The sequence below is a fragment of the Equus przewalskii genome, chromosome 25 (assembly GCF_037783145.1).
Source record: "Equus przewalskii isolate Varuska chromosome 25, EquPr2, whole genome shotgun sequence".
NCBI classification, from domain to species: domain Eukaryota; kingdom Metazoa; phylum Chordata; class Mammalia; order Perissodactyla; family Equidae; genus Equus; species Equus przewalskii.
Genome location: NC_091855.1, coordinates 34,939,961 through 34,966,757, shown reverse-complemented (window position 1 = coordinate 34,966,757; position 26,797 = coordinate 34,939,961). Strand labels below are relative to the sequence as shown.

The 26,797-nt window shown below is 48.2% G+C and overlaps 1 protein-coding gene across 3 annotated transcripts in view; it reads right to left on the bottom strand.

Annotated features, from left to right (window-relative positions):
- Positions 1–26,797, bottom strand: part of SLC24A4 (solute carrier family 24 member 4) — a 157,372-nt gene that overhangs the window by 9,415 nt on the left and 121,160 nt on the right. For all 3 annotated transcript variants that reach the window (XM_070594483.1, XM_070594482.1, XM_070594484.1), the window contains 2 exons: positions 7,853–8,019; positions 3,297–3,411 (listed from right to left, as the gene is read on the bottom strand). In XM_070594483.1, coding sequence (XP_070450584.1) covers positions 3,297–3,411; positions 7,853–8,019 — 282 coding nt within the window. The remainder of the gene's footprint in view (positions 1–3,296; positions 3,412–7,852; positions 8,020–26,797) is intronic.

The window sequence follows — 26,797 nt, the reverse complement described above, 5'->3', positions numbered from 1 at the left end:
CTTACGCCCTGGCAGCTTCGGAAGGGTGAACTCTTTTCCCCCAACCAGACTAGAAGCATCTTAGAGGCCAGGAGCCGTGCCATCATCCCCCCTTTCCTGCCCAACTGTCCACTATCACGCTAGCCACACAATCTGGGGAACTTAATAACTGGAGGGGTATTAAAAGTTAGAAAACAAACTTTTGCAACTAAGACTCATGCTGGCTGACATCTGTTCTAACCTGGCCGCCTTGCCCCAATTCAACACGACGGTCGTAATCTGGCACACACAAAAAACGTGTGTGGAATGAGCAAGCCTGAAACTCGAGTGCCTCTAACTGTAAAATCGCTTTGGTCGCTCAGAAGCTCACAGCGACTCAGACCAGCAACAGACGACTGACGCACCTCCGCTTGACCACTCGCCCGCTGGTGGGAGCCGGGTCACCTACACGCCCGCCCTGTTGCTGTCATCTGCTGACCGCCAGGACATAGGGCTCCCTCAAGGGCCTCACACTCTCCCTCCCTGCCTGCCCCAGGCACTATTCCGAGTGCCTTCACAATCCCGGAAGTCCTGTTAGGGGCAGCATTGGAACTTCCGGTCTCTCAGTCTCTCGTAAAACACAGGAACGTGCAGCAACTGCTCTGGACCAGCGAGTCGCCCTGGCGAGGAGGCAGAGGATCACTGAGTTTCGGAAGAGACGGTTGAGCACTTCTCGGGTTTGGCAGACTTCCTGTTCTGCACAGGCGCTGCCCTTGAAGGACTCTCATGGCAGCACGTCTCAAACTTTAAGAGCACGTGACTCGCTTGCTAAAAGCAGATTCCTATTCAGTGGGGCTGGGGGGGGGGGCACCTGAGAGTCTGCATCTCTCACAAGCTCCCTGTCAAGTGGATGCTGCCAGCCTGGACCACACACTTGGAGCTGCAAGCCTCTAGAGAGCCTGGGATGCAGTACTTTTGCGCTGGAGCCCACCGCATGGCTCCCGCTCTGTGCGGGGGACTCTGAACAGAGGTTTGTGTGTCCTTGGCCATAAAGAAACTGTCTGTGCTTTAACCATGTCTGCTGGACCCTCTGTCAATCACATCAGTGTGGCTGTCCATCCATTTCTGTGCTCCTTCATTCCTGAGATGATGTCCTCCCTCAAAAGCCCCACCTGTCCCTTGTTCCTACAGATCCCCTTTTTTGACCTCACTGGGAATCCCCCCTCAAGCCCTTAACCTTCTAGCATCACAACACCCCTCCCCCGACAACCCCACCAGCCTGGACTCCAGGGCCAGTTGTTTACATGGCACATTCTCTTGCCCCCTTGACGTTCCATAGTGGCCACCCAGCCAACCCCAGCTCTGGGTGAACTTGTCATCTCTCATCTGTGTGTCGCTGGAGCTGGTATGACTGAATCCCAACCAAGTCCACGTCACTGAACATCCGCCAGGCTGTCGGTGCTCACTGGCTTTCCTTTTACTCACTGTGCTGGGTTGAACAGTTAAAATTAATAAAGGAAACCTCAACTAAAATCGGAGTCAGGAAGGCCTGTAGAGGGAGCTCTCGAGCCCTACCACTCATCATCAAGCACCCCAACCCGGAAGACGTCAGTGACAGCATCAGTTAATCACAGAGTCAGTTACAGATCCCAACAGGAAGAGACACACCTTGCAGCCCCAAACAGGATGTGCAATTACTTTATGGAGGAAGGCAGATTTGCTTCCTGCCCAGCAACAAGCCCAGCCAATGGACACGCTGCAGCTCAGCCAATGAGAAGCTGTCATTGTTGAACTTTTACTTTCCTCCAATGAACTTTCATTTTTTTCCTTGCTGGGGACTTCCTTTCCTTGCCCCACTCTCTTTACTATAAAAGCTTTCCATGTTGTGTAATTCCTCGGACTTTCTCTGCTTGCTAGATGAGATGCTGCCTGATTTATGAATCGTTTAATAAAGCCAATTAGATGTTCAAATTTACTCAGTGGAACTTTGTTTTTTAACAATAGTGCCCCCCTCCAACTCACGTCCATCGGGACTCTGTGAATGTGACCTATTTGCAAATAGGGTCTTTGCAGATATAATCGAATTAAAATGAGGTCCTACTGAATTAGGGTGGGTCCTAATCCAATGACTGTGTCTTTATAAGAAGAGGGCAGTTTGGGCACAGACACACACAAAGGGAGGGACACCACATGAAGAGGTAGGCAGAGGCTAGAGTGACGCAGCCACAAACCAAGGAACGCCGAGGATTCCTGGCGGCCACCAGAAGCTAGGAGAGAGGCAAGGAAGGAGTCTTCCCAAGCACCTTCAGAGGGAGCATGGTCCTGCCCACGCCTTGACTGTGGACTTCTAGCCTCCAGAACCGAGAGATAACCCACTTCTGTTGGTTTAAGTCACCCAGTTGTGGAACTTTTGTTATGACGGCCCCAGGAAACGAATATTCACCTCAAAGCTCACTTGATTAAATTCTGTTACCCTCAGCTGTTGTCCTGACTGTCCCCATTCGTTGCAAGGCTCCAGCCTACTGCCAAACATGCTCCCACCCTCCCCTTCCCCTCAGTTCATGTCTTCTCAGCACCGAGGGACCACCCAAGCAACCCTTTCTCCTATCTTGGAGGAATAAAATGACCTTTCCCTCTTTCCAAGCCAACTTTCTCTGGGCGCTTCTCTCTGTCCTGTCTCCTCTGAGATTTCCATTATTCGCCCATCCTGCTCCCCATACTTTTTCAAACTTTCATCTCTGGAGCAAGATCTGTCGAAGCCCAAGCTGGGATGCTCTCACCAGCAGAAAAGGGGCAGTGAATAAAGGCTGGCTCTTCACAGCTCTTTTTTTCTGCCATCAAAGAGCGTACAGGTACTCCTCACCTCGCTTAACCCATGGCACCTAGTAAGCCCCTAGGAAAACCCACCAGCAAATCAAAGCATTAGACAAGGCTTCTAGAACTTGAAGAAGAACAGGACAAAGCTGGAGGTACAGGATCTCCCCACTTTGCCTTCCTGGGACCAGAACATTTCTTGTTTCTACCTCATTTGTTCTAAGAAGTCTGGGCCTCAGCTCCGTCTGATCTCACGTTGATGATTTCAGAACAAGTTCATTTTTAGACAACCCCATGTAAGTAAATGCTTCTAGAGGTCTGGAGGAGTTTATCTGGGTAGTAGTCTCTCCATGAATGGAATCTAATACACGATGCTTTCTAGACGTTACAGTTTCCTCCATAGAAGGACTTAACAACTACGGGTCATAAAAGCCACGAACTTGGGCAGGGGCAAGGGGGCCCCACGGTGACGCTGATGGCTGAGGCTGAGGCCATGATGGTGGGGGCTGAGGCACGACCTGTACCTTGTCTCGCCACGATTAAGCTGGCCATGCAGTCTGGAACGCTCGTGCCTGCTGCCAGGAAAGTAATGCCCATGATGACGTCAGGGATCCCAAGCGTGTACCCAATAATGGTCACCTGCAGAAGAGCGGGGAACGTGAACTCACAGAGGTGCACCCTGGAAACTGCTTACCCTGAGTGCTTCCAACTTGAACCCAGTCCTGCTGGAACCAATAGAAAAATCGAGACCATGGTTTTATTTTAAAAACATCTTTTGAGTGTTCTTATTTCCTGGTTACATGAGTGATACGCATTTTAAAAGGTTTAGAAAAGTAAAAGGAAAATAAAAATTACCTATCATTTCTCACGACTCACAGACACCCACTATTGCCACTTCCCGTCAGCCAGCGGTTCTCAAACTCGGGCACGTAGAGAATCCTCTGGCGGGCTGGTTAGATGCAGACTCCAGGCCCCACCCCGAGTTTCTGATTCAGGAGGTCTGGGGTGAAGCCCAAGAATCTGCATTCCTAACAAGTTCCCAGGTGGCTAGGGCCCTGAGGCTGCTGGCCTGGGAACCACCTATGAAAACTATTGCTTTAGAATACATCCTTGACCTTCCTTTTGGCGTGCGCATCAGAAAACAATGAAATCAGATTGTACCATCAACATATATCTTGCAACTGTCTCATGTAATAACACACTGTGAATATCTTTCCATCTCAAATACTCATTGTCAACAGTATTTTCAGCTGATGCATAGATTGCGTTGCACGGCTGTAAAGCTTTGGCCAATCTCTCACTGGTGAACACTGAGGTTTCTTTCTTTGCTCTTACAACAGCACTGCATAGAAGTAACATTTATCGAACACTTCCTGTGCACCAGGCGTCCCACTTTCACAATCTCACATACTCTACGTGTCACCACCCACTGAGGAGGAAAGTACTATTCTTATGCGCATTTTACGCCTAGAGATACCGAGGGTCAGAGAGGTTCAGTAACACCGCCCGTGGGCATGAAGCTGGAGAGCAGTGGAGCAGGGATCCCAGGCCAGATCTTTCTCTACAGACTAGGCTCCTACCTTGCCATCAGGCTGTTGTGTGTGTACATCTTGGGGGTCTCATTTCACTGCCTCTTTAGGGTAAGTTTCAAGAAATAGGACTGTTGGGTCGAAGGATATGCAGGCTCTTAGGGACCCTGACACACAGTCACATTCTCCTTTAATAAACGTCTGACACTTGAGAGACGGTTGGGGCCCTGAGCAGCAGCCAGATGGAAAGCCCTAGAAGATTTGGACAACCCCATTCAAAACACCGGCTAGTTCTGACTTGCCTTCCCATCTAGAAAATGGGAAGAGTGGCCCCTCCCAGGGTTGTTCACATCTCAGCCGATGGCTCTGATCTCAGCAAACGGTTGAGTGACTTAAGACAAGCTGGTCTGCTTCTCTGAGTCTCAGCTCCCTCATCCGGATAATGGGCTTGTTAACGAGGATTAAGTGAGAAAACGTGAGGTGACAGCGCCTGGCCCGTGCAAGATGTATGTTCCCTTCTCTTTCAATCACTCGTCTTGCAATCTCTGGGGGCAGAGAAAAAGACGGCGACCAGATTCACAGGGCTCAGAGAGCCCCAGAGCAGTGTGCTTTCCCAGTGCAAAGTGCAGCCCTGGGATGCAGCCAGAGCACGTGGACTGAAACGATACTCTGCTAGGACCAAGCTCTGCAGAGAGGTTTGAAGACGCGCCATGCCTGAAAGACTGTGCTCGGCTCAGCATCGTCGGGCTCATGGGACGTCATTTTCTCAGAGTGTGGGGCAGAGTGCATGCCGACAGGCCTGCTTGGGGCGCTGCAGGAAGACAGACACGGAGGAGGGCAAAAATGGGCAGCTGACCCATCAATGCTTAACCTGCGGTGGCCGTGAAGGAGGCCTCCACAAGCAAATCCAGGCTGAGGCTGACGTGGTTTTAACGAGCAATGCCAGACCTCACAGACACAGAAGCCCAGGATCTTTTGGCAATAGTGGGGAGGCCTTCATTTTTTTCTTAAATCACTGAACTACATGGCTAAGAAGTTGAAGGATGGAAGGACAGAAGGAAGGGGGGTGGGGGGGGGGCGGTGTGCGTGCGCATGCGCACCATCCAGGGCATCAGGACCAGAGATGCTGCCTGAGCCTTGCTCTGCCCTGAACTCCAGCCCTGGGCACTCCAAGCCCTCCTGATGTTTAGGCTTCAGAAGGGGAAGCAGAGCCAAGTCCAGAGCTTGGGCCGACCATCTGTGTGACCTTGTGGATGTCACATCTCCTCTTTAGTTTTCAGCCTCTCCAACTGTGCAAGGGTGCCGAGCAGGACAATCCATTTCCAAGGTCCCTCCCTTTGACACTGACATTCAAGAATCATTTTCCCTGAGACCTTGGGGGTAAGAGATGGTGAAAGGTGGTGGGAGGGACGGGACAGACAGGTGAGCTGTCCCTGCTCCCGGGCGCCCCCATCAGGGCACAATGAAAGGCAGCGCCTGGCCCTCAGGCTGGTACCTCTGGCTTAGGTAGAAACTGAGCTAACAGGTGGCACTCTCGTCTTAACCAATTTCTACTGTCGAGGTCACACCATTCCCCAAACTCAGGCCAGCTGAAGTTCAAAACTACAGGCACTGTGGTTCCTGTGAGCGCAGCCAAGCCCTTTGCCACAACTCTGCTTTCAGAAGAGGGGCTGGAGTCTGTCAGTCAAGGGGACGAGGTGGGGAGTCTTATTAAATGCCCCGCTTCACTGCAATTAGTAGACCTGACTTCATGATACCGTTATTTTCAGTAAAGAAGAAAAAATTACACACATTCATTAAAGTGACCTTCCCTATTTCTCATACCCAGTCGAACGTCATGAAATATTTTTTTTTACTTGCAGCGTTGTTTTGGGAACACACCTCAGTGAGAGAAATCATCCAATCCTTTATATCCAATATAAAGATGGACTGGCCTCCAGCCCTACTCAGAAAATTTCAAGTTTTCAAATTCAATTCATTGAAGGCACAGTTTGTCTTTGATTGTCATCCTTTTCTGGAGTGTTCGGATGGTAGCTATTTCCAGCTCCTCCCCCACCCCAACACACACACACACACACACACACACACACACACAGAGGCACTATGGGGATTTTAGCCTTCATCTGCACCAGGCATGGCAGCAGTGTTGGCTGCGTCTCATGGTGAAAATACTGGTATTTACTGTTGGGAGTAACTTGCCACGTTGCAAGCATAGACCATGATGCCCAAACAGAGACTTTTCATTCTCCCACTAACTTTGTTAGACAGTGGCGATCATCCCCGTTTTGGGCGGGGGGGGGACTGTGGCTCAGGGAAGGGGAGTCACCTGCCCAGGTTTCACGGCTCATCAGTGGGAGAACGAGGATTCAGATTCATTCCCACGTGACCCCACGGCCCTTCTTTCTCCAGCGAATTGCTTCTCTGGGGTAAGGGAAGGTGGCCCACTGTGTCTCACACTGATTCGCGTGCCCTCTCTGTGCCAGGTGTGAGGACAGTGACATGACTCACTAAGGCAAGTGGCTGACATGTGAGCTTCACAACAGAAACGCAGCCGACCCGGAACCACTTCTCTCCTCGCTCCTGGGCTCCCAGTGGAACGAGGAGGAAGAGGGACCCCGCAGGGTGGGACACACAGCGAGGGGGCGGGGGCTCCTGCCTGGCCCCCCCCTCCCCCGGCCAATGAAAGGTTTGTACGGGGAGCTGTCACACGTGGCCAGAGTCGCTTACGAGGAGCTATGCCAATGCCTCTCCGCCTGCAAAACCTCAGTCCAGGTGGCATCTGAAGGTTCCAGCAACAAACCGAGAGGCAGTTCAGGATGGTGGTTGAGGTCACTCGGTGGGTGGACTCAGGAGACCAATACCTGGGTTCTAATCCCAACTCTAGAACCCGCTAATTGTGTAATAGCTGCTAATTGTGTAACTAATTGGGCAAATTACTCAATCTCTCTATGCCTCAGTTTCCTCATCTGTAAAATGGGCTTAAATAAATGCCTGTCCTGTGCAGCTGTGATGAGGACTTGAAGAGTTTACATAAAGTTTACACGTGTGCCTGGATGTGGAAGGGGAGGGAGTGTCCCTTAGCAGGGGGCCGAGAAAGGGCCATGTGTGTTCATCTCCCACTGACTTGTCTCCCTCACATTCCCTCGGGGGACCCTGGAAAGGAAGGGCAGCTCGTGGTCAGCCCTCCAGAGCTCTCTGCCGAGAAGTCTTCAAGGTATCAGGCCCAGTGCTTGACTTCCAGTCTGTGCCACCCCTGCCATGTTACATGTTACTCTGCCCATCTTGAAGGATGGCGTGTCTCAGGCTGCCCGTGGGAAGGTTTGCGTCCCTCTTCCACGCGGCCTCAAAGGTGAGCACCACGCTGTGCCCGTCGGGCCATCCCCGGTCCTCAGCTTGGCGCCATGCACCTCTCCTGAAACCCCTTCTACTGAACAATAGCTGAGGTCTGTTAAGGTAGGTGACCTGCCCAAGGCAGCAGAGCAGTGCCTGGGGTCGCTCTCCCACCTCCAGCAGGGGCTGTCCGTACGGTCCCCCCGGATCCCTGCACTCACCAGCCACACCATCACGTAGGAGAAGACAGCAATCCACAGTGTGGCCGTGACGAAGGTGACCATGAAGAACTTCTCCCAGCGGGGCTTGCTGCAGTTGGGGACAGTGACGCACAGGAGGAAGATGAGCGGCCAGGTGAACACCCACTTGGCTTTGTCTCCCCTTGCCTCTGCGGTGGGATGGGGTGGGGCCAGAAGGGAGGGGGAGAGAAATACACACTGGGTTACACACCTGCCAGTCTACCTGTCGGTTTATTTCTCCAAGCCAAACAAGAGAATGCCATCAAGGTGACTCCAAGCAAGTGGCCTCACAGAATCACACACTTCCATAATGCCACCCTGGAAGCGATCTTAGCAAGACAATTCAGTAAGTGTTTGTTGATTGAATAACTGCAGTCAGTCCAATTCCTTCATTTGACAGAATAAGGAAAGTGAGACTCCGAGCAGGAAGGGATTTGCCCAGGGCAGCTGGAATGGGGATACAGAATGTGGAATGGGCTTTGGAATCAGACAGAATTGGGTTAGAATTCAAATGACCTTGAGCAATCCCATCGATCCACTTCCTCCTCTGACAATAACAGTTGTAGTAACAACACCACAATAATTGACACACGGAGTATTTGCTATGAGTAGTGGGCACAGAGCTGAGCACTTTCACTTCAGTAGTTTCTTCATCTGTTAAATGGGAACATTATCTTTTTCTTGGCTGTGGCAAGAACGACATGATACAATGTACATAAAACACCCAGTGCGCAGAGCCTGGCACACAGTAGGTGCTCTGGAAATCTCAGCTCCTTTGCTCCAAGGTCACATACTCAGCCAGCGGCAGATGCAAGACTAAGATGCGGCGTCCTGGCGGGCAGGTATGACCTCACTGGCCCCTAGAACGGGAATCCACAAACATTCAACTGCGGAAAAGTGGCCTCAAAAAAGCCTCCAAGTGCAAGCATGGTGTCCTTAATAAGCCACCGAGTACAGTGTGCACATGCAGGCTCAAAACCTGCTCGTTGGTGATCCCAATGAAATGGTCCAGGAAGGACCTCTGAGAACTCTCTTCCATAAAAGCAACAAGAACACTGGCAAAAATTGTCAGAATCAACTTTTTTCAGAATTCTGGAAATTAACCAAAGGCTTGGAGCAATCCAGGGAGTGTTGATTGAAGAAAATAGGCTGGATCTCAGTAAGCACAGCAAGCTTTGAAGAGTTTTAACTTGCCCTGTTTCCATTCCCTCTCACCAACTCTGGAGTAGCCTTGAAAAACCAGCAGCCTGGCATCCACCAGAGGGGGCGGGACATGGTTGGAGCTCCTTTCAAGTCCATTCCCAGAGAATTGGCATTATTTGACCTCTCTGGTGGTTTCTTGGAAGACCCCACTTTCAAGGCTGTCTGTATTTTACCTGAATCACAGCTCATTGGTGTGAACAGCCTTTTCCTCAGGGGCATTTGTTGAAAACAATCAGAGGCAAGTGTTGAACATCGTGCTGCCCAAGGTGGTGGATTACAGTTGGCACAAACAATAGGCTAACAAAAAAGCTTGAAAGGAAAAACTGGGGAATGAAATATCCTGAGAGGGCTTTGAAAAGCTCCTGTATATTTCTGGGAATCTAGAAGACTATGAGCATGCAGAGGGCGGTGCCCAGGGTTATTCACACGCTCAGGAAAGACTTGAGAATGCCCCAAGCTTTCACCTCTGCCTGACACTGGGGCCCTGAGCAAGCAGGGAGGAAAGGCTAACATGGGGTTGTAAATTGCCTGCCTGAGCGTTGAAGCCATGCCCCCAAATACACACAGAACCCACTGGCAAAGAGAGGGAGCCTTCTTAGATCCAGGCATCTAAGGAAATCTCTGTGCAATCATTAGAGGGCCTTAGGCTAATCTAGCAGATATTTCAGTGGCCACACACCACAAAGAATTGAGATTTTACAGAATTAGTTGAGAAAAGTCACTAAACAAACAAACAACAACAATAAATAGCAACAACAAGCAGCCTGGGAAGGGAGAAGAATCTGATTTCCAGAGTTGTCAAATAACATTATTTAAAATGCCCACTTTTAACACCAACAAAAAATTATGAGACGTGTAAAGAAACAAGAAAATGTGGCCCATACACAGGAAAAAAGCAGATGACAGAAACCACACCTGAGGAATTGCAGACACTGAATTACTACACAAAGACTTTAAATCAGCTATTTTTGAATATGCACGAAGAAGTTTTTAAAATGTCTGAGAATTAAAGGGAAGTATGAGGAGGATTTCTCACCAGAGAATCTCAACAAAGAAGTAAAAATTATGAAAGACAGCCAATAGAATAGAGTTGAGAAGTACAATAACTAAAATGAAAAATTCACCAGAGGGGCTCAACAGCACACCTGAGCAGGAAGAAGAAAAAGAAAAATCAATGACCTTGAAGACCTTGAAGATCAATTGAGATTATCTAGTCTCAGGGATAGAAAGAAAAAAGAATGAAGAAGAATGAACAGTGCCTCAGGGGCCTGTGGCACCATCACACACATGCCAACACGCACAATGGGAGTGCCGGAAAGAAAGGAGAGAGAGAAAGGGGAGGAAGCACATGTGAAGAACTCATGTTCAAGAACTTCCCAAATCTGGTGAAAAACATTAATATATACGTTCAAGAAGAACACACATTCTTCTCAAGTTCACATGGAAGATTCTCCAGGATAGACCATATGTTAGGTCACAAAACAAGCATCGATACATCTAAAATGATTTAAATCGTGCAAAGTATGTTTTACAGCCATTCCACAATGGAAAGAAATTAAAAATCAATAACAGAAGGAAAACTGGAAGATTCACAAATACGTGAACATTAAATAATACACACCTAAATAAGCAATGGGTCAAAAAAGAAACCACAAGGGAAATGAGAACACTTTAAGATGAATGAAAATGCAAACATAATATACCAAAACTTACGGGGTGCAGGGAAAGCCGTGCTTAGGGAGAAGTTTGTGGCTGTATATGCCTATGTTAAAAAAGAGGAAAGACCTTAAATCAATGACCTAATTTTCCTCCTTAAAAAACAAAAACAAGAAGAGCAAATTAAGTCCAAAGAAAGCAGAAAAAAGGAAATAAGATTAAAGCATAAATAAATGAACTTGAAAATAAAAAAACAATAGACAGAATCAATGAAACTAAAAGTTGGTTCTTTATAAAGATCAACAAAACTGACAAACCTTCAGCTAGACTGACCAAGAAAAAATGAGAGGAGACTCAAATTACTAAAATCAGGACTGAAAGAGGGTCATTGCTATAGACCTCACAGAAATAAAAAGAATTATTAAGGAACACCATGAAGAATTGTGTGCCAACAAATCAGACAACCCGGGCGAAATGGACGAAATCCTACAAGGACAGAAACTACCAAAACTGACTCAAAAAGAAACAGAAAATCTGAAGAGACTTATAACAAGAAGTTGACACAGTAACCAAAAAGCTTCCCTTAAAGTAAAGCCAGGACCAGACGGTGATTTCTACTCAATGGTTAAAGATGAATCAGCATGAATCCTTGACAAACTTCCAAAAATAGAAGAGGAGGGAACACATCCCAATTCGCTCTGTGAAGCCAGTATTACCCTGACAGCAAAGCCAGACATTAAAAGAAAACTATAGACCAACAACCATCATGAATATAGATGCAAAAATCCTTACCAAAATCCTGTTAAACTGAATCCAGCAACAGATAAAAAGGGTTATACACCATGGCCAAGTGGGATTCATCTCAGGAAGGCCAGTTTGGTTCAGCACATGAAATTCAATCGATCCACCGTACCAGGTTAGCAAAGAACAAAATTGCACAATCATGCCCATTGAAGCAAAAAGGTCATTTGCAAAACTCCAATACCTTTCCATGACAAACACTCAACAAACTGGAAACAGAGGAGAATTGCCTCAGCCTGGCAAAGGTCACCTACAAAAACCCACAGCTAGCATCACACTTCATGGTGAAGGACTGAACGCTTTCAACAAGATGAGGATGTCTGCTCTTAGCACTGCTACTCAACACTGGGCTGCAGGTTTTAGCCTGGGAAACGAGGCAAGAAAAAGCAGTAGAAGTCATTCAGATCGGAAAGGAAGACGTAAAACTATCCCTATTTGTAGACAGCATGATCTTGTATAGAGAAAATTCCAAGGAATGCACAAAAACACTATCAGGACTAACAAACAAACTCAGCCAAGATTAATATACAAAATTTAGCTGTATTTCTCTACACAATGAACAATCTAAAAACAAAATTAAGAAAACAATTTCAGGGGCTGGCCGGGTGCTATAGTGGTTAAGTTCGTGCACTCTGCTTCAGCAGCCTGGGGTTCACAGGTTTGGATCCCAGATGCAGAGACAGCACCACGCATCAAGCTGTCCTGTGGCAGCATCTCACATAAAATGGAGGAAGGTTGGCACAGGTGTTAGCTCAGCGACAATCTTCCTCAAGCAAAAAGAGGAAGATTGGAAATAGATGTTAGCTCAGGGCCAATCTTCCTCACACACACAAAAAAGGGGGAAAACAATTCCATTTACAATAGCATCAAAAAAGAAAAAAAATACTTAGGAATAAATGCAACAAAACAAGCACAAGGGTGTTTTTTTGCAGGGAAGGAGTCTCCCTGAGCTGACATCTGTTGCCAATCTTCCTCTTTTTGTTTTCTCCCCAGCGCCCCAGTGCATGGTTGTATATCCTAGTTGTAAGTCATTCTAGTTCTTCTATGTGGGCCACTGCCACAGCACAGCAACTGACAGACACGTGGTGTGGTTCCACGGCTGGGAAACAAACCCAGGCCACTGAAGCAGTGAGAGCGTCAAACTTTAACCACTAGCATCAGGGCTGGCTCAAGAAGTATAAGATTTATATGCTGAAGACTACCCACGTCATCAAAGGAAATTAAAGAGACTGAAATAAACAGAAAGACATCCTGTACACGGGTTGTAAGACTGAATATTAAATGGAAATACTCCCCAAACTGATCTAAGATTCAATGCAATCTCTATACAAATCTCAGCTGACCTTTTTTGCAGAAATTGACAAGCTGGTTCTGATATTTATACAGAAATGCAAGGGACCCAGAGTAGCCAAACCAATCTTGACAAAAGAGCAAAGTTGGAGGATTTACATGCCCCAGTTAAGAACCTTACAACAAAGCTACAGTATTCAAGAGAGTGTGCTACTGGCATAAGGATATTCAGATCAATGGAATAGAATTTAGGGTCCAGAAATAAGTTCATGCATTTAAGGTGAACTGATATTTAACAAGGGTGTCAAGACAATTCAATAGGGAAAGAATAATCTCACAATCTCTTTAACAACTGGTACTGGGACAACTGCATACCCACACGCAAAGGAATGAAATTGGACCCCTACCTCACACCATACAGAAAAATTAACTCAAATCGGATTGAAGATCTACATCTAAGAGGTGAAACTATGAAACTTTTAGACAAAAACATGGGCATAACTCTTCATGACCCTGGATTTGGCAATGGTTTCTTAAATGACACCAAAAACACAAGTCACAAAAGAAAAAATAGATAAATTGGACTTTATCAAAATCAAAAATGTTTGTGCCTCAAAGGACACTATCAAGGAAGTGAAAGACAACCCACAGAACAGGAGAAAATATCTGAAAGTCATATATAAAGGTCTAGACTTCAGAATAATATAAAGGACTCTTTTTTTTTTTTTTTTTTTTGAGGAAGATTAGCACTGAGCTAACTGCTGCTGCCAATCCTCCTCTTTTTGCTGAGGAAGACTGGCCCTGAGCTCACATCCATGCCCATCTTTCTCTACTTTATATGTGGGACGCCTACCACAGCATGGCTTGCCAAGCAGTGCCATGTCCGCACCCCGGATCCACACTGGCGAACCCTGGGCCGCCGAAGTGGAACGTGTGCACTTAACCACTGCGCCACTGGGCCGGCCCCTATAAAGAACTCTTACAACTCAATAGTAAAAGCCCCAATTCAAAAAATGGTCAAAGGATTTGAATAGACAGTTCTCCAAAGAAGATATACATATATAAATGGCCGATAAGCACATGAAAAGATGTTCAATATCTTTAGCCATTAGGAATGCAAAGCAAAACTACTTCATATCCACAAGCATGACTCTAATAAAAAAGATAATAACAAGTACTGGTGAAGATATGGGACAACAAGAGCCCTCATCCACTGCTGGTGGGAATGCAAAATGGTACAGTCTCTTGGAAAATAATAGTCTGGCAATTCCTCTATATGTCCACAAAGAAACCTGTACTCAAATGCTCATAGCAGCATTAGTCATAATAGCCAAAAAGTGGGAACAACCCCAAATATCCAGCAAGTGATGGAAGGACAAAAAAAAGGTAGTACATAAAGACAATGACTATTATTCATCCATAAAAAGGAATGAACACGCTACAACACGGATGAACCTAGAAAACATTATGCCAAATGAAGGAAGCCAGACACAAAAGGCCACATATTATATGATTCCATTTACATGAAATATCTAGAACAGGCAGATCCACAGAGACAGAAAGTAGATTAGTGGTTGCCAGGGGAGGGCAAGAATGAGGAGTGAGTGATCACGGGGATGGAATTTCTTTTTGGAGTAATGGAAAATCTCTGGAATTATATAGTGGTAATGGTTGCACAACTTTGTGAACATCCTAAAAACCACTGAAGTGTACACTTTACAAGTGTGAATTTATGGTATATGGATTTCATCACAATAAAAAAAATTGCAAAGTAGACGGGCAAGAGCTTCAGCTCTGTACATCTGTGCTTGAATCTTCCTAAATCATTAAAAGCATATTTTCTGAAAAAAATAAAACCCAGCCTTCTTATAATAATGAGCCAAGAGAATATAGCGAGCTCAAAATCAGCAAATCATTCACGTATTCATCCTAGATGCCGCGTCTAGAAAAACACCTGTGTTCTCAGATCTTTCTCCACATGCACCTTTCTGCGCCTTGTCAGCCTTGCACAAACAGGAGGAAGGTTTCTTGCCTGATTGGTTTGTCCAAAATCTCTGGCTCGTCTCTTGTCAGCCCACGTCCCAACTCACCTAGGCTCCAGGAAAGGCCTAGGGCATCTCCAGAACTGACCTACAACTCTGTATACAGGGGAAGAACTCACTTGAGGAATTGTAACCCTGGACACCTAAAAGCCCAGGAGTGTCTTTGCAGACGTATACAAATGGCACAGCAGAAGGATCAACTTATTTTCAATGACACCAGTTGCATCGAGTTTTTGTCTTTCTGCCTGGTGTGGGTTTTGCACCTGGTTTGGACATCTACCCTGATCTGGCCGCACCCAGACAGCAAGCCTCATGGCTCACCATTGTTTCCTAGGAAAGGATGCTCCAACAGACCCATTCCACAACTGTGTTTTCCAACTGTTGGAGGTGACCCATTAGTAGATTGTGAAATTAATTAAGCGGATGGTAGCTAGCATTTTCTTAAAAAGAAATAGGAAATATGAGTTATTGTATGTAGTAAGAGTTAAATATTCCATGAGACTTCTGTTTCCTTTTTATAAATATCCGCTATGTCTGTTTATTTATTACTGGAGGTCATGGTCAAGTGTGGAAAACTTCCACAGGGCTCATGCTGGCCCCTGCCCCCCACGCCTTCCACCTGTCTTCAGCCTCCCTTTTGCTCTGACTCTTCTGGAAAAGCCTTTTCTCATTAACTGCTTTGAGTTTTAAGAATATTTATGAATTATTGAAACTCTACCCAAGCTGACCTATGGCCTCACTGCCCGAATCCACCATCTCCAGCTCTCTGGGACAGAGTGCAAACACAGAGCACCTTCTGCACCAGTCTGGACCACACCATTAGCAGGAGGTGACGTGCTGTCCTATTTTCTAGCAGCCTGCACTGCGTAATTAGGCACTTCGCTCACTGTTTCGTTCCCTAATTGCTCTATACATTGTGCAATGATCCAGGCCAAGACACGCCATGGGCAAAGCTCTGGCATCTGACCTGGATTTCTATCCAGCTGGGTAACTCATCAGCTGTATGAGTCACTGGGCAAGCAGGCCCCCCCGAGCCTCATTTCCTCACCTTAAAATGGAGGTGATAGAAGCATCCTGGGGGCTTGGGAGCATGAGTACTCGTCAACGCACGGCCCAGAGAAGAGCATGTCTCACTATTACTGTTGGAACTGTTGATACAGACCCAGTTTCAGACACTGCCTGGAGCTGTCAGACCACAGCTCTCGACATCTGGCTTGGAAGTCACAGCCAAGCCAAGTTTTGAAGCTGGAGGGCAAGCCACTCACAGGCAGGGACTCAGTCGTTCTTCCATGCCCGTGCTCGCAGCAGAGCCCCAGCCCACGCCCTGGCGGTGGCCGAGCTCAACACACATGAAATGAATGCGAGGTCACAAGGGCCGCCCAGGACATAGGGACAAGATCAGGAAAAGACCATCTGAAATAAAAACTAAAAAAAAAAATCACACAGAGCGGACATGTGTCCCCATTTGCAAGCCCATTCCCAGGAAAGGATTTCTACACATCGTGCTGACGAAATTAGGTATTTCCCGAACGTCTCTCAAGAGATCATGACACCTCGCCAGGACACGTTACTGGAATAGAGACATTAGAAAGCCCAAGTGCACGTGACCAGGGTCAGGAGGCGCAGACAGCTGGAACCTATTCTGGGCCTTGTGGGATGTCTGGAGTTCTGATTTGGCAAGACTCCTGGGACACCTTTGGCAGCAATACCCTGACTAGGGGGTATTTCCTCCCAGCCACGACAGTGCTCCTGCCTGTGACTGGCCCAGGGGTGGCTCCAATCCGACTGAGTCTACTCCCCAGGACACTGAAATTGGGACCAGTTTCAATGTGTGTAGCTGGAACTGTGAAGTCAGCATGGCAGAGGCAGAGGAAGCTGGTCCGAGGGGCAAGGGATTAATCAGGGACAGGAACTGGGAGGGGGGCCTGCCTGACCATTTGTTGCCTGGTTCCACCTGGTCCTGATTTCCACCCGCACCAAACACCTCTGTACCTTTCTCATTAAACTCCCTTTCCTGCTCAAGCGAGCTCTAGCTGGCTTTTTACTTGTAACCACCGGGTCCCAAACAATAGAGTGATGAAGACAGAAACAGCCCTGCCACAGGGAGGGGCTTTTCATTCTGCCACCCTGGCCAAGTGCTTCTCACTCCTTGTTTTAATTCTGTGCTCACATGCAACCTCCTGCCCCAGGATGCGGTCTCCTGAGCTGATGTGCCCACGAAGTGGGCCTCAGCCTCCTCCTCCGCCAAGCGAGAGGCCGAGACTAGATCGACTGTTCTCAAATCTGGCTGAACATCCACGTCACGTGGGGGGCTGGTTAACATATTGACTTCTGAGCCCCACCAGGATTCTGAAGATTCTGTCTGCTTTAATGCCCTCGAGGTCCAAGGTCACGCTGCGATACACATTATCTTGCCAAACCCACATCTAAGGTGTCAAAAGATGTCCCCAGCATGTTTTAATCAGGTGTGGTAAGACACTGTCACGAAGGAGGTGGTTCAGAATATTGGGGTCTGGATTGGTCTGTTTGTGCGTGAAAGGCGTCTTCCCAGACGAGGGGCTAACACCAAGCATTTCCGAGTCGTAGGGGGCATTTGTTGTTCTTGTCTGGCCGGCATCCACCCCTTTAGTGTTAACAGCACACTAATGTTCCTTTGGGGAGCCAGCCCTCCATCCATGGCTGACCCCACCCCCTAGGTCTATGGCTGTGTGTGATTCAAGGTTGGCTAATGCTGTCTCCCATAGTGTGTTCATTCTCTGTGCCAGGCCCTATTTCAGGCACTGAGAATCCAACAGTGAACGAGACAGCAACGTTTGCCATTGAGAGGAGCACATAGGCTCGGGGCTGGGCACACAACCCACTGAGAGTCAGCCCCAAGGATTTCGCTGAGACTCATTGCCTCTAAGATCTGTTGTCCTTTCCTTCTTATTAACAGAAACCTATTTTGCTTGGCACAGTTTTCCAGCTAAAATCTTAACTTCCTAGGCTCCCTTGTAGGTAGGCGTGGCCACGGAGAGTTCTGGACAATGAGATGTAAGTGGAAGTCTACGTGGCAGGGCTTCTGGGAAGACGAGTATCTTCCTGACAAGAAGAGACAAGCTTCGTGACGTGCGTCTCCTGCCCTTTGTCCTTTCTCCTTGCTCCTGCCTGGAACATGGACACACTGGAGCCGCAGGAGCCAAATGGCAATCTTGGAGACAAAAGCCACCTGCGAAGGATGGCGGAACTGAAATGGGACATGGATGATAAGACAGAACTGCGAGAGTCCCTAATCTCAGGACATGTAATGTGATAAAATAAGTCCCGTGAGGTGAAGGCTCTGCCACTTGAATCTCCTGCTACACGACCCTTAACTCAGACAGAGGCAGCGCCCGGGCCCTGGGTTAACCCAGTGTCGCATGTCTACACGGCTGGTGGCCATCTTCACGAGCTGCCTGAGGATGAAACCAACCCAGGGAAAGCACTGCTGAGAGATGAGCAGTATCTTGTGACCATTTGAGCCCAATGTCCAGTTTTACCTGACGGTGGATTCTCCCTGTGTACCTGCCACTACGGGCTCTTTGGTTTAAACCAGCCTGAAGAGGGTTTCTCCAACATAAAGAGTCTAGACTAATTCATGGGTGAAATGATAGTTTAGAGGGTGACAGGGGTGATGGGACAGCGTCTACACTGACGGATCTCCCCCCACCACCACCGGGAACCCCTCCTGGCCCCCACTGCCACCCCTTCAAGTTCACCGGCAGGGATGCTGAGAGAGGCTCATCACGGACTCCAACTGATGTGCAAACATGAGAGAAAGGAGGATTGCTGTTTCTTTTACTAAGCTCTCAGATTTCTCTTTTGAAGTAGGAAATTACAATTTAATTATGTGAAAAAAATCTTAAAATGAACTGTAACAAAACAGATGGCTAATCATACTGGAGGAAAAAATTAAGAACAGATGCAGTCGCTGATGAAAAACTTCAAACAAATTAATTTGGACGGTTAACTAGACACTCCAATTAAGGGAGCGGTTAACTCGTGGTATGTGGGCTGCGTGAGTCACTGGACGGTGTAAAGCAGGTATTCACGGAGCCGGGAGCCAGAGGCGCCTACAGGATCCAGACAGTGCAATTCTAGACCAGTGGCTCTCAAACTGAGTAGAAATCAGAACCCCCTGGAGAGCTTGTTAGACCCTCCCTCCCCCAGAGCTAATGGTTTGGCAGGTCTGGAATGGGGGTACGAGAAATTTCATTTCATTTCTAGCCAATAGAAACTTCCCTGATGCTGCTTCTCCTGGGACCCCTTTGAGAACCACCCATCTTGGTTAACTCTATTTAAAAACAACTGAAATATAATTAACATGTCATAAAATCCACCCACTGAAATGCACAACTACGTGGATTTTAGCATATTAGAAAGCTGTGTAAGCATCAGCACTGTCTAATTCCAGAAGATTTTCATCACTCCCAAAGAAACCTGGTACCCATTAGTCATTCCCCATTCCCCCTCCTCTCTCAAGCTCTGGCAATCACCAATCCACCTGCCTCTATAGATTTACCTATCTTGGAAATGTCATGTAAATGGAATCATAATATGTGGCCTTTTGCGACTGGCTTCTTTCACTTAGCATGTTTTCGAAGTTCTTCCACGTTGTATCATATATTAACACTCCATTCCTTTTTATGGGTGAATAATATTCCAGGATGTGCATGTACCACATTGTGTTTATCCATTCATCACTTGACGGATATTTGGATTGTTCCTATGCTCTGGCTACTATGAGCAATGCTGCTATGAACATTCATGTACAAGTTTTTGTGTGGACATATGTTCTCATTTCTCTTGGGCATGTAACTAGGGGTGGCATCGCATCATATGGTAACTCCATGTTTAACTCTTTGAGGAACTGACAGTCTGTTTTCCAAGGGGCTGTACCATGTTACCTTTCCACCAGCAGTGTAGGAGGGTTCCAACATACCCGCATCCTTGCCAGCACAGTGCTGTCTCCTTTGATTACAGCCATCCTAGTGAGTGTGAAGTGGGATCTCACCGTGGTTTTGATTTGCATTTTCCTTATGACTAATAACGCTGAGCATCTTTTCATGGATTTATTGGCTATTTGTATATCTTCTTTGGAGAACGGACTATTCAAACCCTTTGCCCATTTATAAAAGTGGGTGTTTTTATTGTTGAGTTCTAAGAGTTCTGTATAGATTCTGGATACTAGATCCTTATCAGAAACATGATTTACAAATGGTTTCTCCGACTTTATGAGTTGTCTTTTCACTTTCTTCATAGTGTCCTACACAAAGTTTTTAATTTTGATGAAGTGCAATTCATGCTTTTCTTTGGCTACTTACGCTTCTGTTATATTTAAGAAACCATGGTCTAACCCAAGGTCATAAATATATACACCTATGTTTTCTTATAAGAGTTTCATATTTTTAGCTATCACTCTCAGGTTCCTGTTTCATATTGAGTTAACTTTTGTGTATGGTGTGAATTAGGGGTCTAGCTTCATTTTTTCTTAATGCGGTTATCCAGTTGTCCTGGCACCATTTGTTGAAAAGATTTCTTAAAACAGATTTGGAGAGATTGCACGGAACCTGTACATCAAGTTGAGGACTTCTGCCATCTTAAAATTTTTCAGTCCTATTAATGAACATAGGATATCTTTCCATTTAGATCTTCCTCAATTTCTTTCAGAAACATTTTGTAGTTTTCAGTGGGCAAGTCTTGTACTGCATTTGTTAAATCTATTCCTAAGTATTTTATTCCTTTTAATGCTATTGTAAATGGAATTGTTTATTGCTAATGTAGAGAAATATAATTCGACTTTGTATATAGATCTTGTACCCTGCAAGTTTATTCATTCTAACAGTTCTTTTTGCTGCATTCCTTAGGATTTTCTATACACAAGATCGTACTATTTACAAATACAAATAGTTTCACTTCTTCCTTTCCAATCTGAGGCCTTTTATTTTTTCTTTCCAATTTGCCCTGGCTAGAACCTCCAGCACGATGTTGAACAGAGGTGGTGAGAGCGACATCTTTGTCTTGCTCCTGATCTTAGGGAGAAATCTTTCAGTCCCTCACCATTACAAGTATGATGATAGCTGTGGGTTTTCTGTAGATGTCCTTTATCAGGTTCAGGAAGTTTGCATCTATTCCTAGCGTGTCGAGTGTTTTTTCATCAAGAAAGGGTGTTGGATTTTGTCAAAGGCTTTTTCCCTATGGAGAGGACCATGTGGTTTCTGTCCCTTATTCTAATAACGTGGAGTGTTACGTTGTTTCTCATATTTTGAACCAATCTTGCATTCCTGGGATAAGTGTCATTTGGTTAACTCCATTTTATAAAGAGGAAAACCAAGTCCCAAGAAGGTTAATGAACTGCCCAAAATCTCACAGAAAATTAGTAACAGAGCCACAGACAGACCCTGCTTCCCCAGTCAGCAGCCTCGAGCCGGCCTTGGTGGGGAGTCAAGGGGCTGTGGGTGAAGGTGGAGCATTGCCAAGGTCGGGTTAACGAACGGCCACCTCGCCTTGATCCAACATCTGTGCCATGCCTCACATCTTGGAGGTGGTTTTCACACACATTCTTTGTTCTTCACGTCAGTTTTGGGGGACAGGTATTCCCCCCATTTCACAGGTAAGTAAACCGAGGTTTGGTGAAATTCAGTGACTCCTATAAACATCTCAGACAGCGGGAGGGAGTGCCAGGACTCGAACGCAGGTCTTTAGAGTCTAAATCCTAGCTCCTCTGTTCTACACCGTTTGCCCCTGAGTCCCAGGATTTTGAGGCCTGTGGAAGTCCTTTTTCTGCCCACCGGCTGATAGGGGCGTCAACTATCACATTAGAGCTTCATACTTTTGGCTCAGGGGTGTGATCCAAACAGAAAAATCCTCTTGAGAAGGGGCACCGCTAAAGTTTTCTTATTCCTTGGGGTGAATGAACTTCAGAATCAATAATTTTTAGTTGTTTTTAATGTACTTTTGTTTTATCCTTCGATTTACACTTAGCCATTAGATTGCCTTCAGAGGACACAGATGCTTCACAGTTAACAGTTGGCTAGACTGCCGGGTTCAAATCCTAGCTCTGGGATATGATAGCTGTGTGACCTTGGGTAAGTATCTAGCCTCTCTGTATCTCAGTTTTCTCATCTGCAAAATGGGATAACAGTTCCTATCTCATAGCACTACTGTGAGACTGAAAATGAGCCAGTACATATGACGTATTTAGAATAACACCTGGTGCAGAGGAAGCCCTACATTTTAGCTACCGTTGTTAACCACCACGTTAACTTCCACCTACTGAGTACCTACTATTGTCAAACACCGGGTTGGGTGGTTTTACAGAGACTAGAACAGCTTCAGAGAGATAAGGCCACTCACCCAAGGTCACACAGCTAGGAGGTGGCAGATCCAGGAGTCCAACACCAAACCTCTTAGTGACACCATCCTGACTCCCGGGGGGCCGGTTTTGATGGTGAGGGCCCTGGAGGGGCAAGGAGGGGTCCCATGGGAAGCAGACGAGGTCAGGGCTGCAATCAAACTAAGCTGCCACGCTGAGGTTTGGGGGGAAGGGGGAGGATGAAAGGGAGGATGGGAGAGAAAACGCTAGGCTTCAGTAAGGTCAGAGGCAGGTGCTGCTGAGGGCAGACACAGCAGTCCGGGCCGGGGGCAGAGGGACCAAAGGCCCAGAAAGATATGCCCGGCAGCCCAGCGCAGAGACCTGCAGAGCCCGTGGGGGCTGAGAGAGGCCTTCCCCAGGGAGGCGGCCCAGGCTCCGTCTCCCCATCACGCTGGCACAGTCAGGTAACACGGTTCGGCCTCTGGGACCCTGTTCACGTGTCCCCACGAAGGCAGCTGCCCTTCCAAGAAGGGGGCCAGACCAGACCTGCACACCGGGATCTCCCAGTTCTCCCAGTCAACGGAGAAGCCAGGGCCAGTGTTCCCTCAGCCGGTGAGGACCCCAGGGACCCCCGTCCCGGCTCTGCAGACCTGCCCACAGCCCCTACTGTGTCCATCTCTGGGACTGGAAGTAAACAGGTCCCAGAGCCGCAAGGACATCGGAGTTGATACACCGGCTCTCTTATTCTAAAGACGACCCCAAGTTACGGCCGGCTTTGCACCCCACCTCAGGAATCTCAAGGCTTCCGGCAAAAGAGAATCCTTCCATTCTCTGTCCCTCTCCGCTGCGTGGCAGCAGGTGCACCCTCAACCTCTCTGAGCCTCCACGTCCTCATGTGTGAGACGGTAGCAATTGCCCCGCCTCAAGCAGCTGTGGGGAGGCTAAAGAAAACAGGAAGTACGGAGCTCTCTGTCCGGCCTCTGAAAGCCTCACCTCGAACTGGAGGCCCTGGAGAGTGTGAGAGAGAGGCTGCTGGTGTTGGGAACACCCAAAGGAGTCAAGAACACTTGCTGCTCCTCCAGGCTGCCAGCAGCCCTCCCCTGAAACATCCAGCAAACCCGCTACGGTGGGGTGGGGCTGCCGTGCTCCTGGTGTCTGCAGACCACACAGACTGGCCGCCGGCCAGCTCCCTGCGCTTCCTCCTGCTGCTCCCTGCAGCCCAGGGGACACCCTGGCCGGGCAGAGGCCCTCTCAGCCCAGGTCAACGCTGGAACCAGGCAGAGGACATCACTTTGGAGTCCGGCCGAGCTGGGTACCAGCCCCTCCCATGTCACCTGCTCTCCTGTATGCAGGCTCCCGAGGCCCCATCTCCTCACCTGGGAAACGGGGCCACACCAGCCATCTGGCAGGGCCGTGCTGCAGACTCTAAGCTCCGCATCCGAGGTGTCGACTAAGGAGGTGCCTGAGGAAGGATGTGTCTGCCAAGTTCTGGGCTGAGGCCCTGTGTCTTCCTGTCTCACTATGAGATTGAAAGCTGCACGGGTCCCTCACCAGGTCTGCTTGGGTCTAAGTCAAGCCATCAGTTCAGACTGGTTTTATTGCCTTTCTCCAAGCTGCACTACAGCTCCACGAAAGTGGACATGCTGAGCGGCCTTCGGCAGCCCCTCCTTCCAGTGTGTCCTCAGAAGCATCTCCCAGACTCCCTTGCAGCTGAAGTTCTGGATTCAAAATAGGTTCCCTAGGGGCCGGCCCTGTGGCCGAGTGGTTAAGTTTGTGCGCTCCGCTCTGGCGGCCCAGGATTTCATGGGTTCGGATCCTGGGCGTGGACCTGGCACTGCTCATCAGGCCATGCTGAGGCGGTGTCCCACATGGCACAGCCAGAAGGACCCACAGCTAGAATATACAACTATGCCCTCGGCGGCGGGGGGGGGGGGAGGCTTTGGGGAGAAGAAGAAAAAAAAAAAGAAGATTGGCAATAGATGTCAGCTCAGGTGTTTCTACAGACAGTAGAAACAGATGTTAAAACAAACAAACAGGTTCTCTAACTTGAAAAGCAGAATTGCGGAGGGGCCGGGCTTTCTGCTGCTTGACGCACTGCCGTCTGCATGGCTCTGGGAGCTGGCTTTGCTGCCCCAGCGTGTCCTAGCCCAGGCAGTGGCTGAGTGGCATCAGAGACAGTCCCTGAGGCTTGACGAGCATCACAGGGTCCAGTGTGTGCTGCTGGGGGTGTGCAGGCACAGCCGGGGCAGCGGCCTCTTGGTCCCTGGATCACAGCTCTGACAGTGAGGTTCTGGAAACCCCCGGCTCCCCACCTCCCCAATTCTGGCGTGCTGGCAGGGCCAGCCAGTCCAGCTGGGGGAGCTCTGGGAGTCGTTGCTGGTGCCCACGATTGCAGAAGGCACCTAGGTCTCTGTATTAATTTCCATTTCTCCTCATCTGAGATAAGCTACAGCCATCATCTCCTGATGATGTTAGAGGCCCTTGTCATAGACACCCACAGGGATGCAGGCATGTGTGGGCTCAGCCCCTCTGCCCTCAGGACCAGCCTTCCTAGGGGCCACCAAAGCCATACTGGCCAGCACAGCTGACTGACCAGGGGTGGACACCGGACCTCTGGGCTGACGGCATTTTCTCTCGGGACTCTGGAATTCAGAGGCAACACCAGTGAGCTAAGTCAGGGAGGCTGGAACTGTCACAGGTCAGTCTGGGGCCACCGGGAGGCCACACTCTGCCTGTGGACCAACAGTGAATTTGAGAAAGCTGGTCTGCAGCCAAGGAGCGAAATGAGACAGGCTTGCAGAGAGAAGCGAAAACAAGAGCCAGGAAGAGCCTCGACCTCCCCTGAGGCCGAGTCCAGCCATTTCGCTGCTCTCAGGATCCAGGACACGCTCAGGGGAGCTCGTGCAGGTGTCTGTTGTGGCATCCGAAGAGGCTGCAGGATTGTAGCACGTGCCAGCACATGGGGGGTCCCGGGCCCCTTTGCCTCCCACCTCCCAGCTGCACTGTGCTGGCCCGGCTGCAGGGGCGTCTCGGAGGGGATCCTAGACACGTGGCCTGGACGCCTGGTTCTGTCTGGTCGACACCACCCCTTGGGGAAGCCCCTGGCACTCGGTTTCCTGCTTTGGAATATAAGGCGGCTGGTCTAAAATTCCCAAGATCTCCCTTAACCCTAAGATTCAGAGAAAGTTTGTTGCTAATCACAGGTAACTTGGAGGAAAACGGCTTTCATTTAGATCGAAAAAATACTGAGGGGGCCAGCCAGGTGACACAGCAGTTCAGTTCGCACCTTCCACTTTGGCAGCCCCGGGTGTGCGGTTCAGACCCTTGGTGCGGACATGGCACTGCTTGGCAAGCCATGCTGTGGCGGCATCGCACATATAAAGTAGAGGAAGATGGGCACGGACATTAGCTCAGGGCCAGTCTTCCTCAGCAAAAAGAGGAGGATTGGCAACAGATGTCAGCTCACCAAAAAAAAAAAAAAAAAAAAAAAAAAGAATTACTAAAAAAGGGGGGGAGATCAAAAATAAGAGCTCTCAGAAATTTATGGTAATGAATTTAAAAAAATGTTGAGCCTTTTTCTTCATTGTACTCTGCTAGCTATTTTTATAAACCACTCATCACCAGAAAGTGGAAATAATACAAATGCCCATCAAGAGGTGAATGGATACATGCGGTCAATCCATACGGTGGAATATTACTCAGCCATAAAAAGGAATGAAGTACCGATCCACGCTACAACACGGATGAGCCTCAGAAACATCATGCTAAGTACAAGAAGCCAGTCACCAAAGGCCACACATCGTATGATTCCATTTATATGAAATGCCCAGAACAGATAAATCCAAAGAGACAGAAAGTAGAGGAGTGGTGGCCAGGAGACGGGAGGAGCGATGAGGAATAACTGAAAATAGGCAGGGGTCTCTTTTGGGGGAGGTGAAGATGCTCTAAAGTCGACTGTGGTGATGGCTGCACAACTTTGTGAACATACTAAAAGCCATTCAATTGTATACTTTAAAGGTGTGACTTATAAGTGAATTATATCTCAATAAAGCTGTCATATTAAACAGTAAAAAGTTCAGCCAGCGTTCGTTCTAATTTGGCTGTGAACTGACACCTCACTGCTCCACAAACAGTGATCGACAAGGACGCTTCTTTGAAATCCTGGCTTTGCCTTATGACACAATCTACTGAATGTGCAATTTCTCGTGTGGCAAGAGCAAGATCGTTTCCACCACAAAGCGCTGCGTGTCTCTGGGGGCCTGGAACAGCTGGGAACCACGTCCAGAATTTCACATGTCACTGAGCCCACAGCATCTGCAGCGTCTCCTCTGCTTTCGCAGCTGTGCCGAGGAGAGAACAGGGGAGCAGAGCTTTCTAGAGCTCTATTTCTGCAGCATCCCCCTTACCGGGTTTAGAGAGACTCAACCGACCCACCCGGACCGTGGGTCTCTCCTCCCACCAGGACCGTGCAGAACTGAGGGAGACGGGGGGTGGGTGGGCAGAATAAGGTCCCGAGCTTCCCGAAATCCGATTGCCTGTGTTGAGTTTGGTTACAATAAAGGAAGAGAGGGGTTAGTGTGCCAGCCAGGCCTGAAGAGGGCA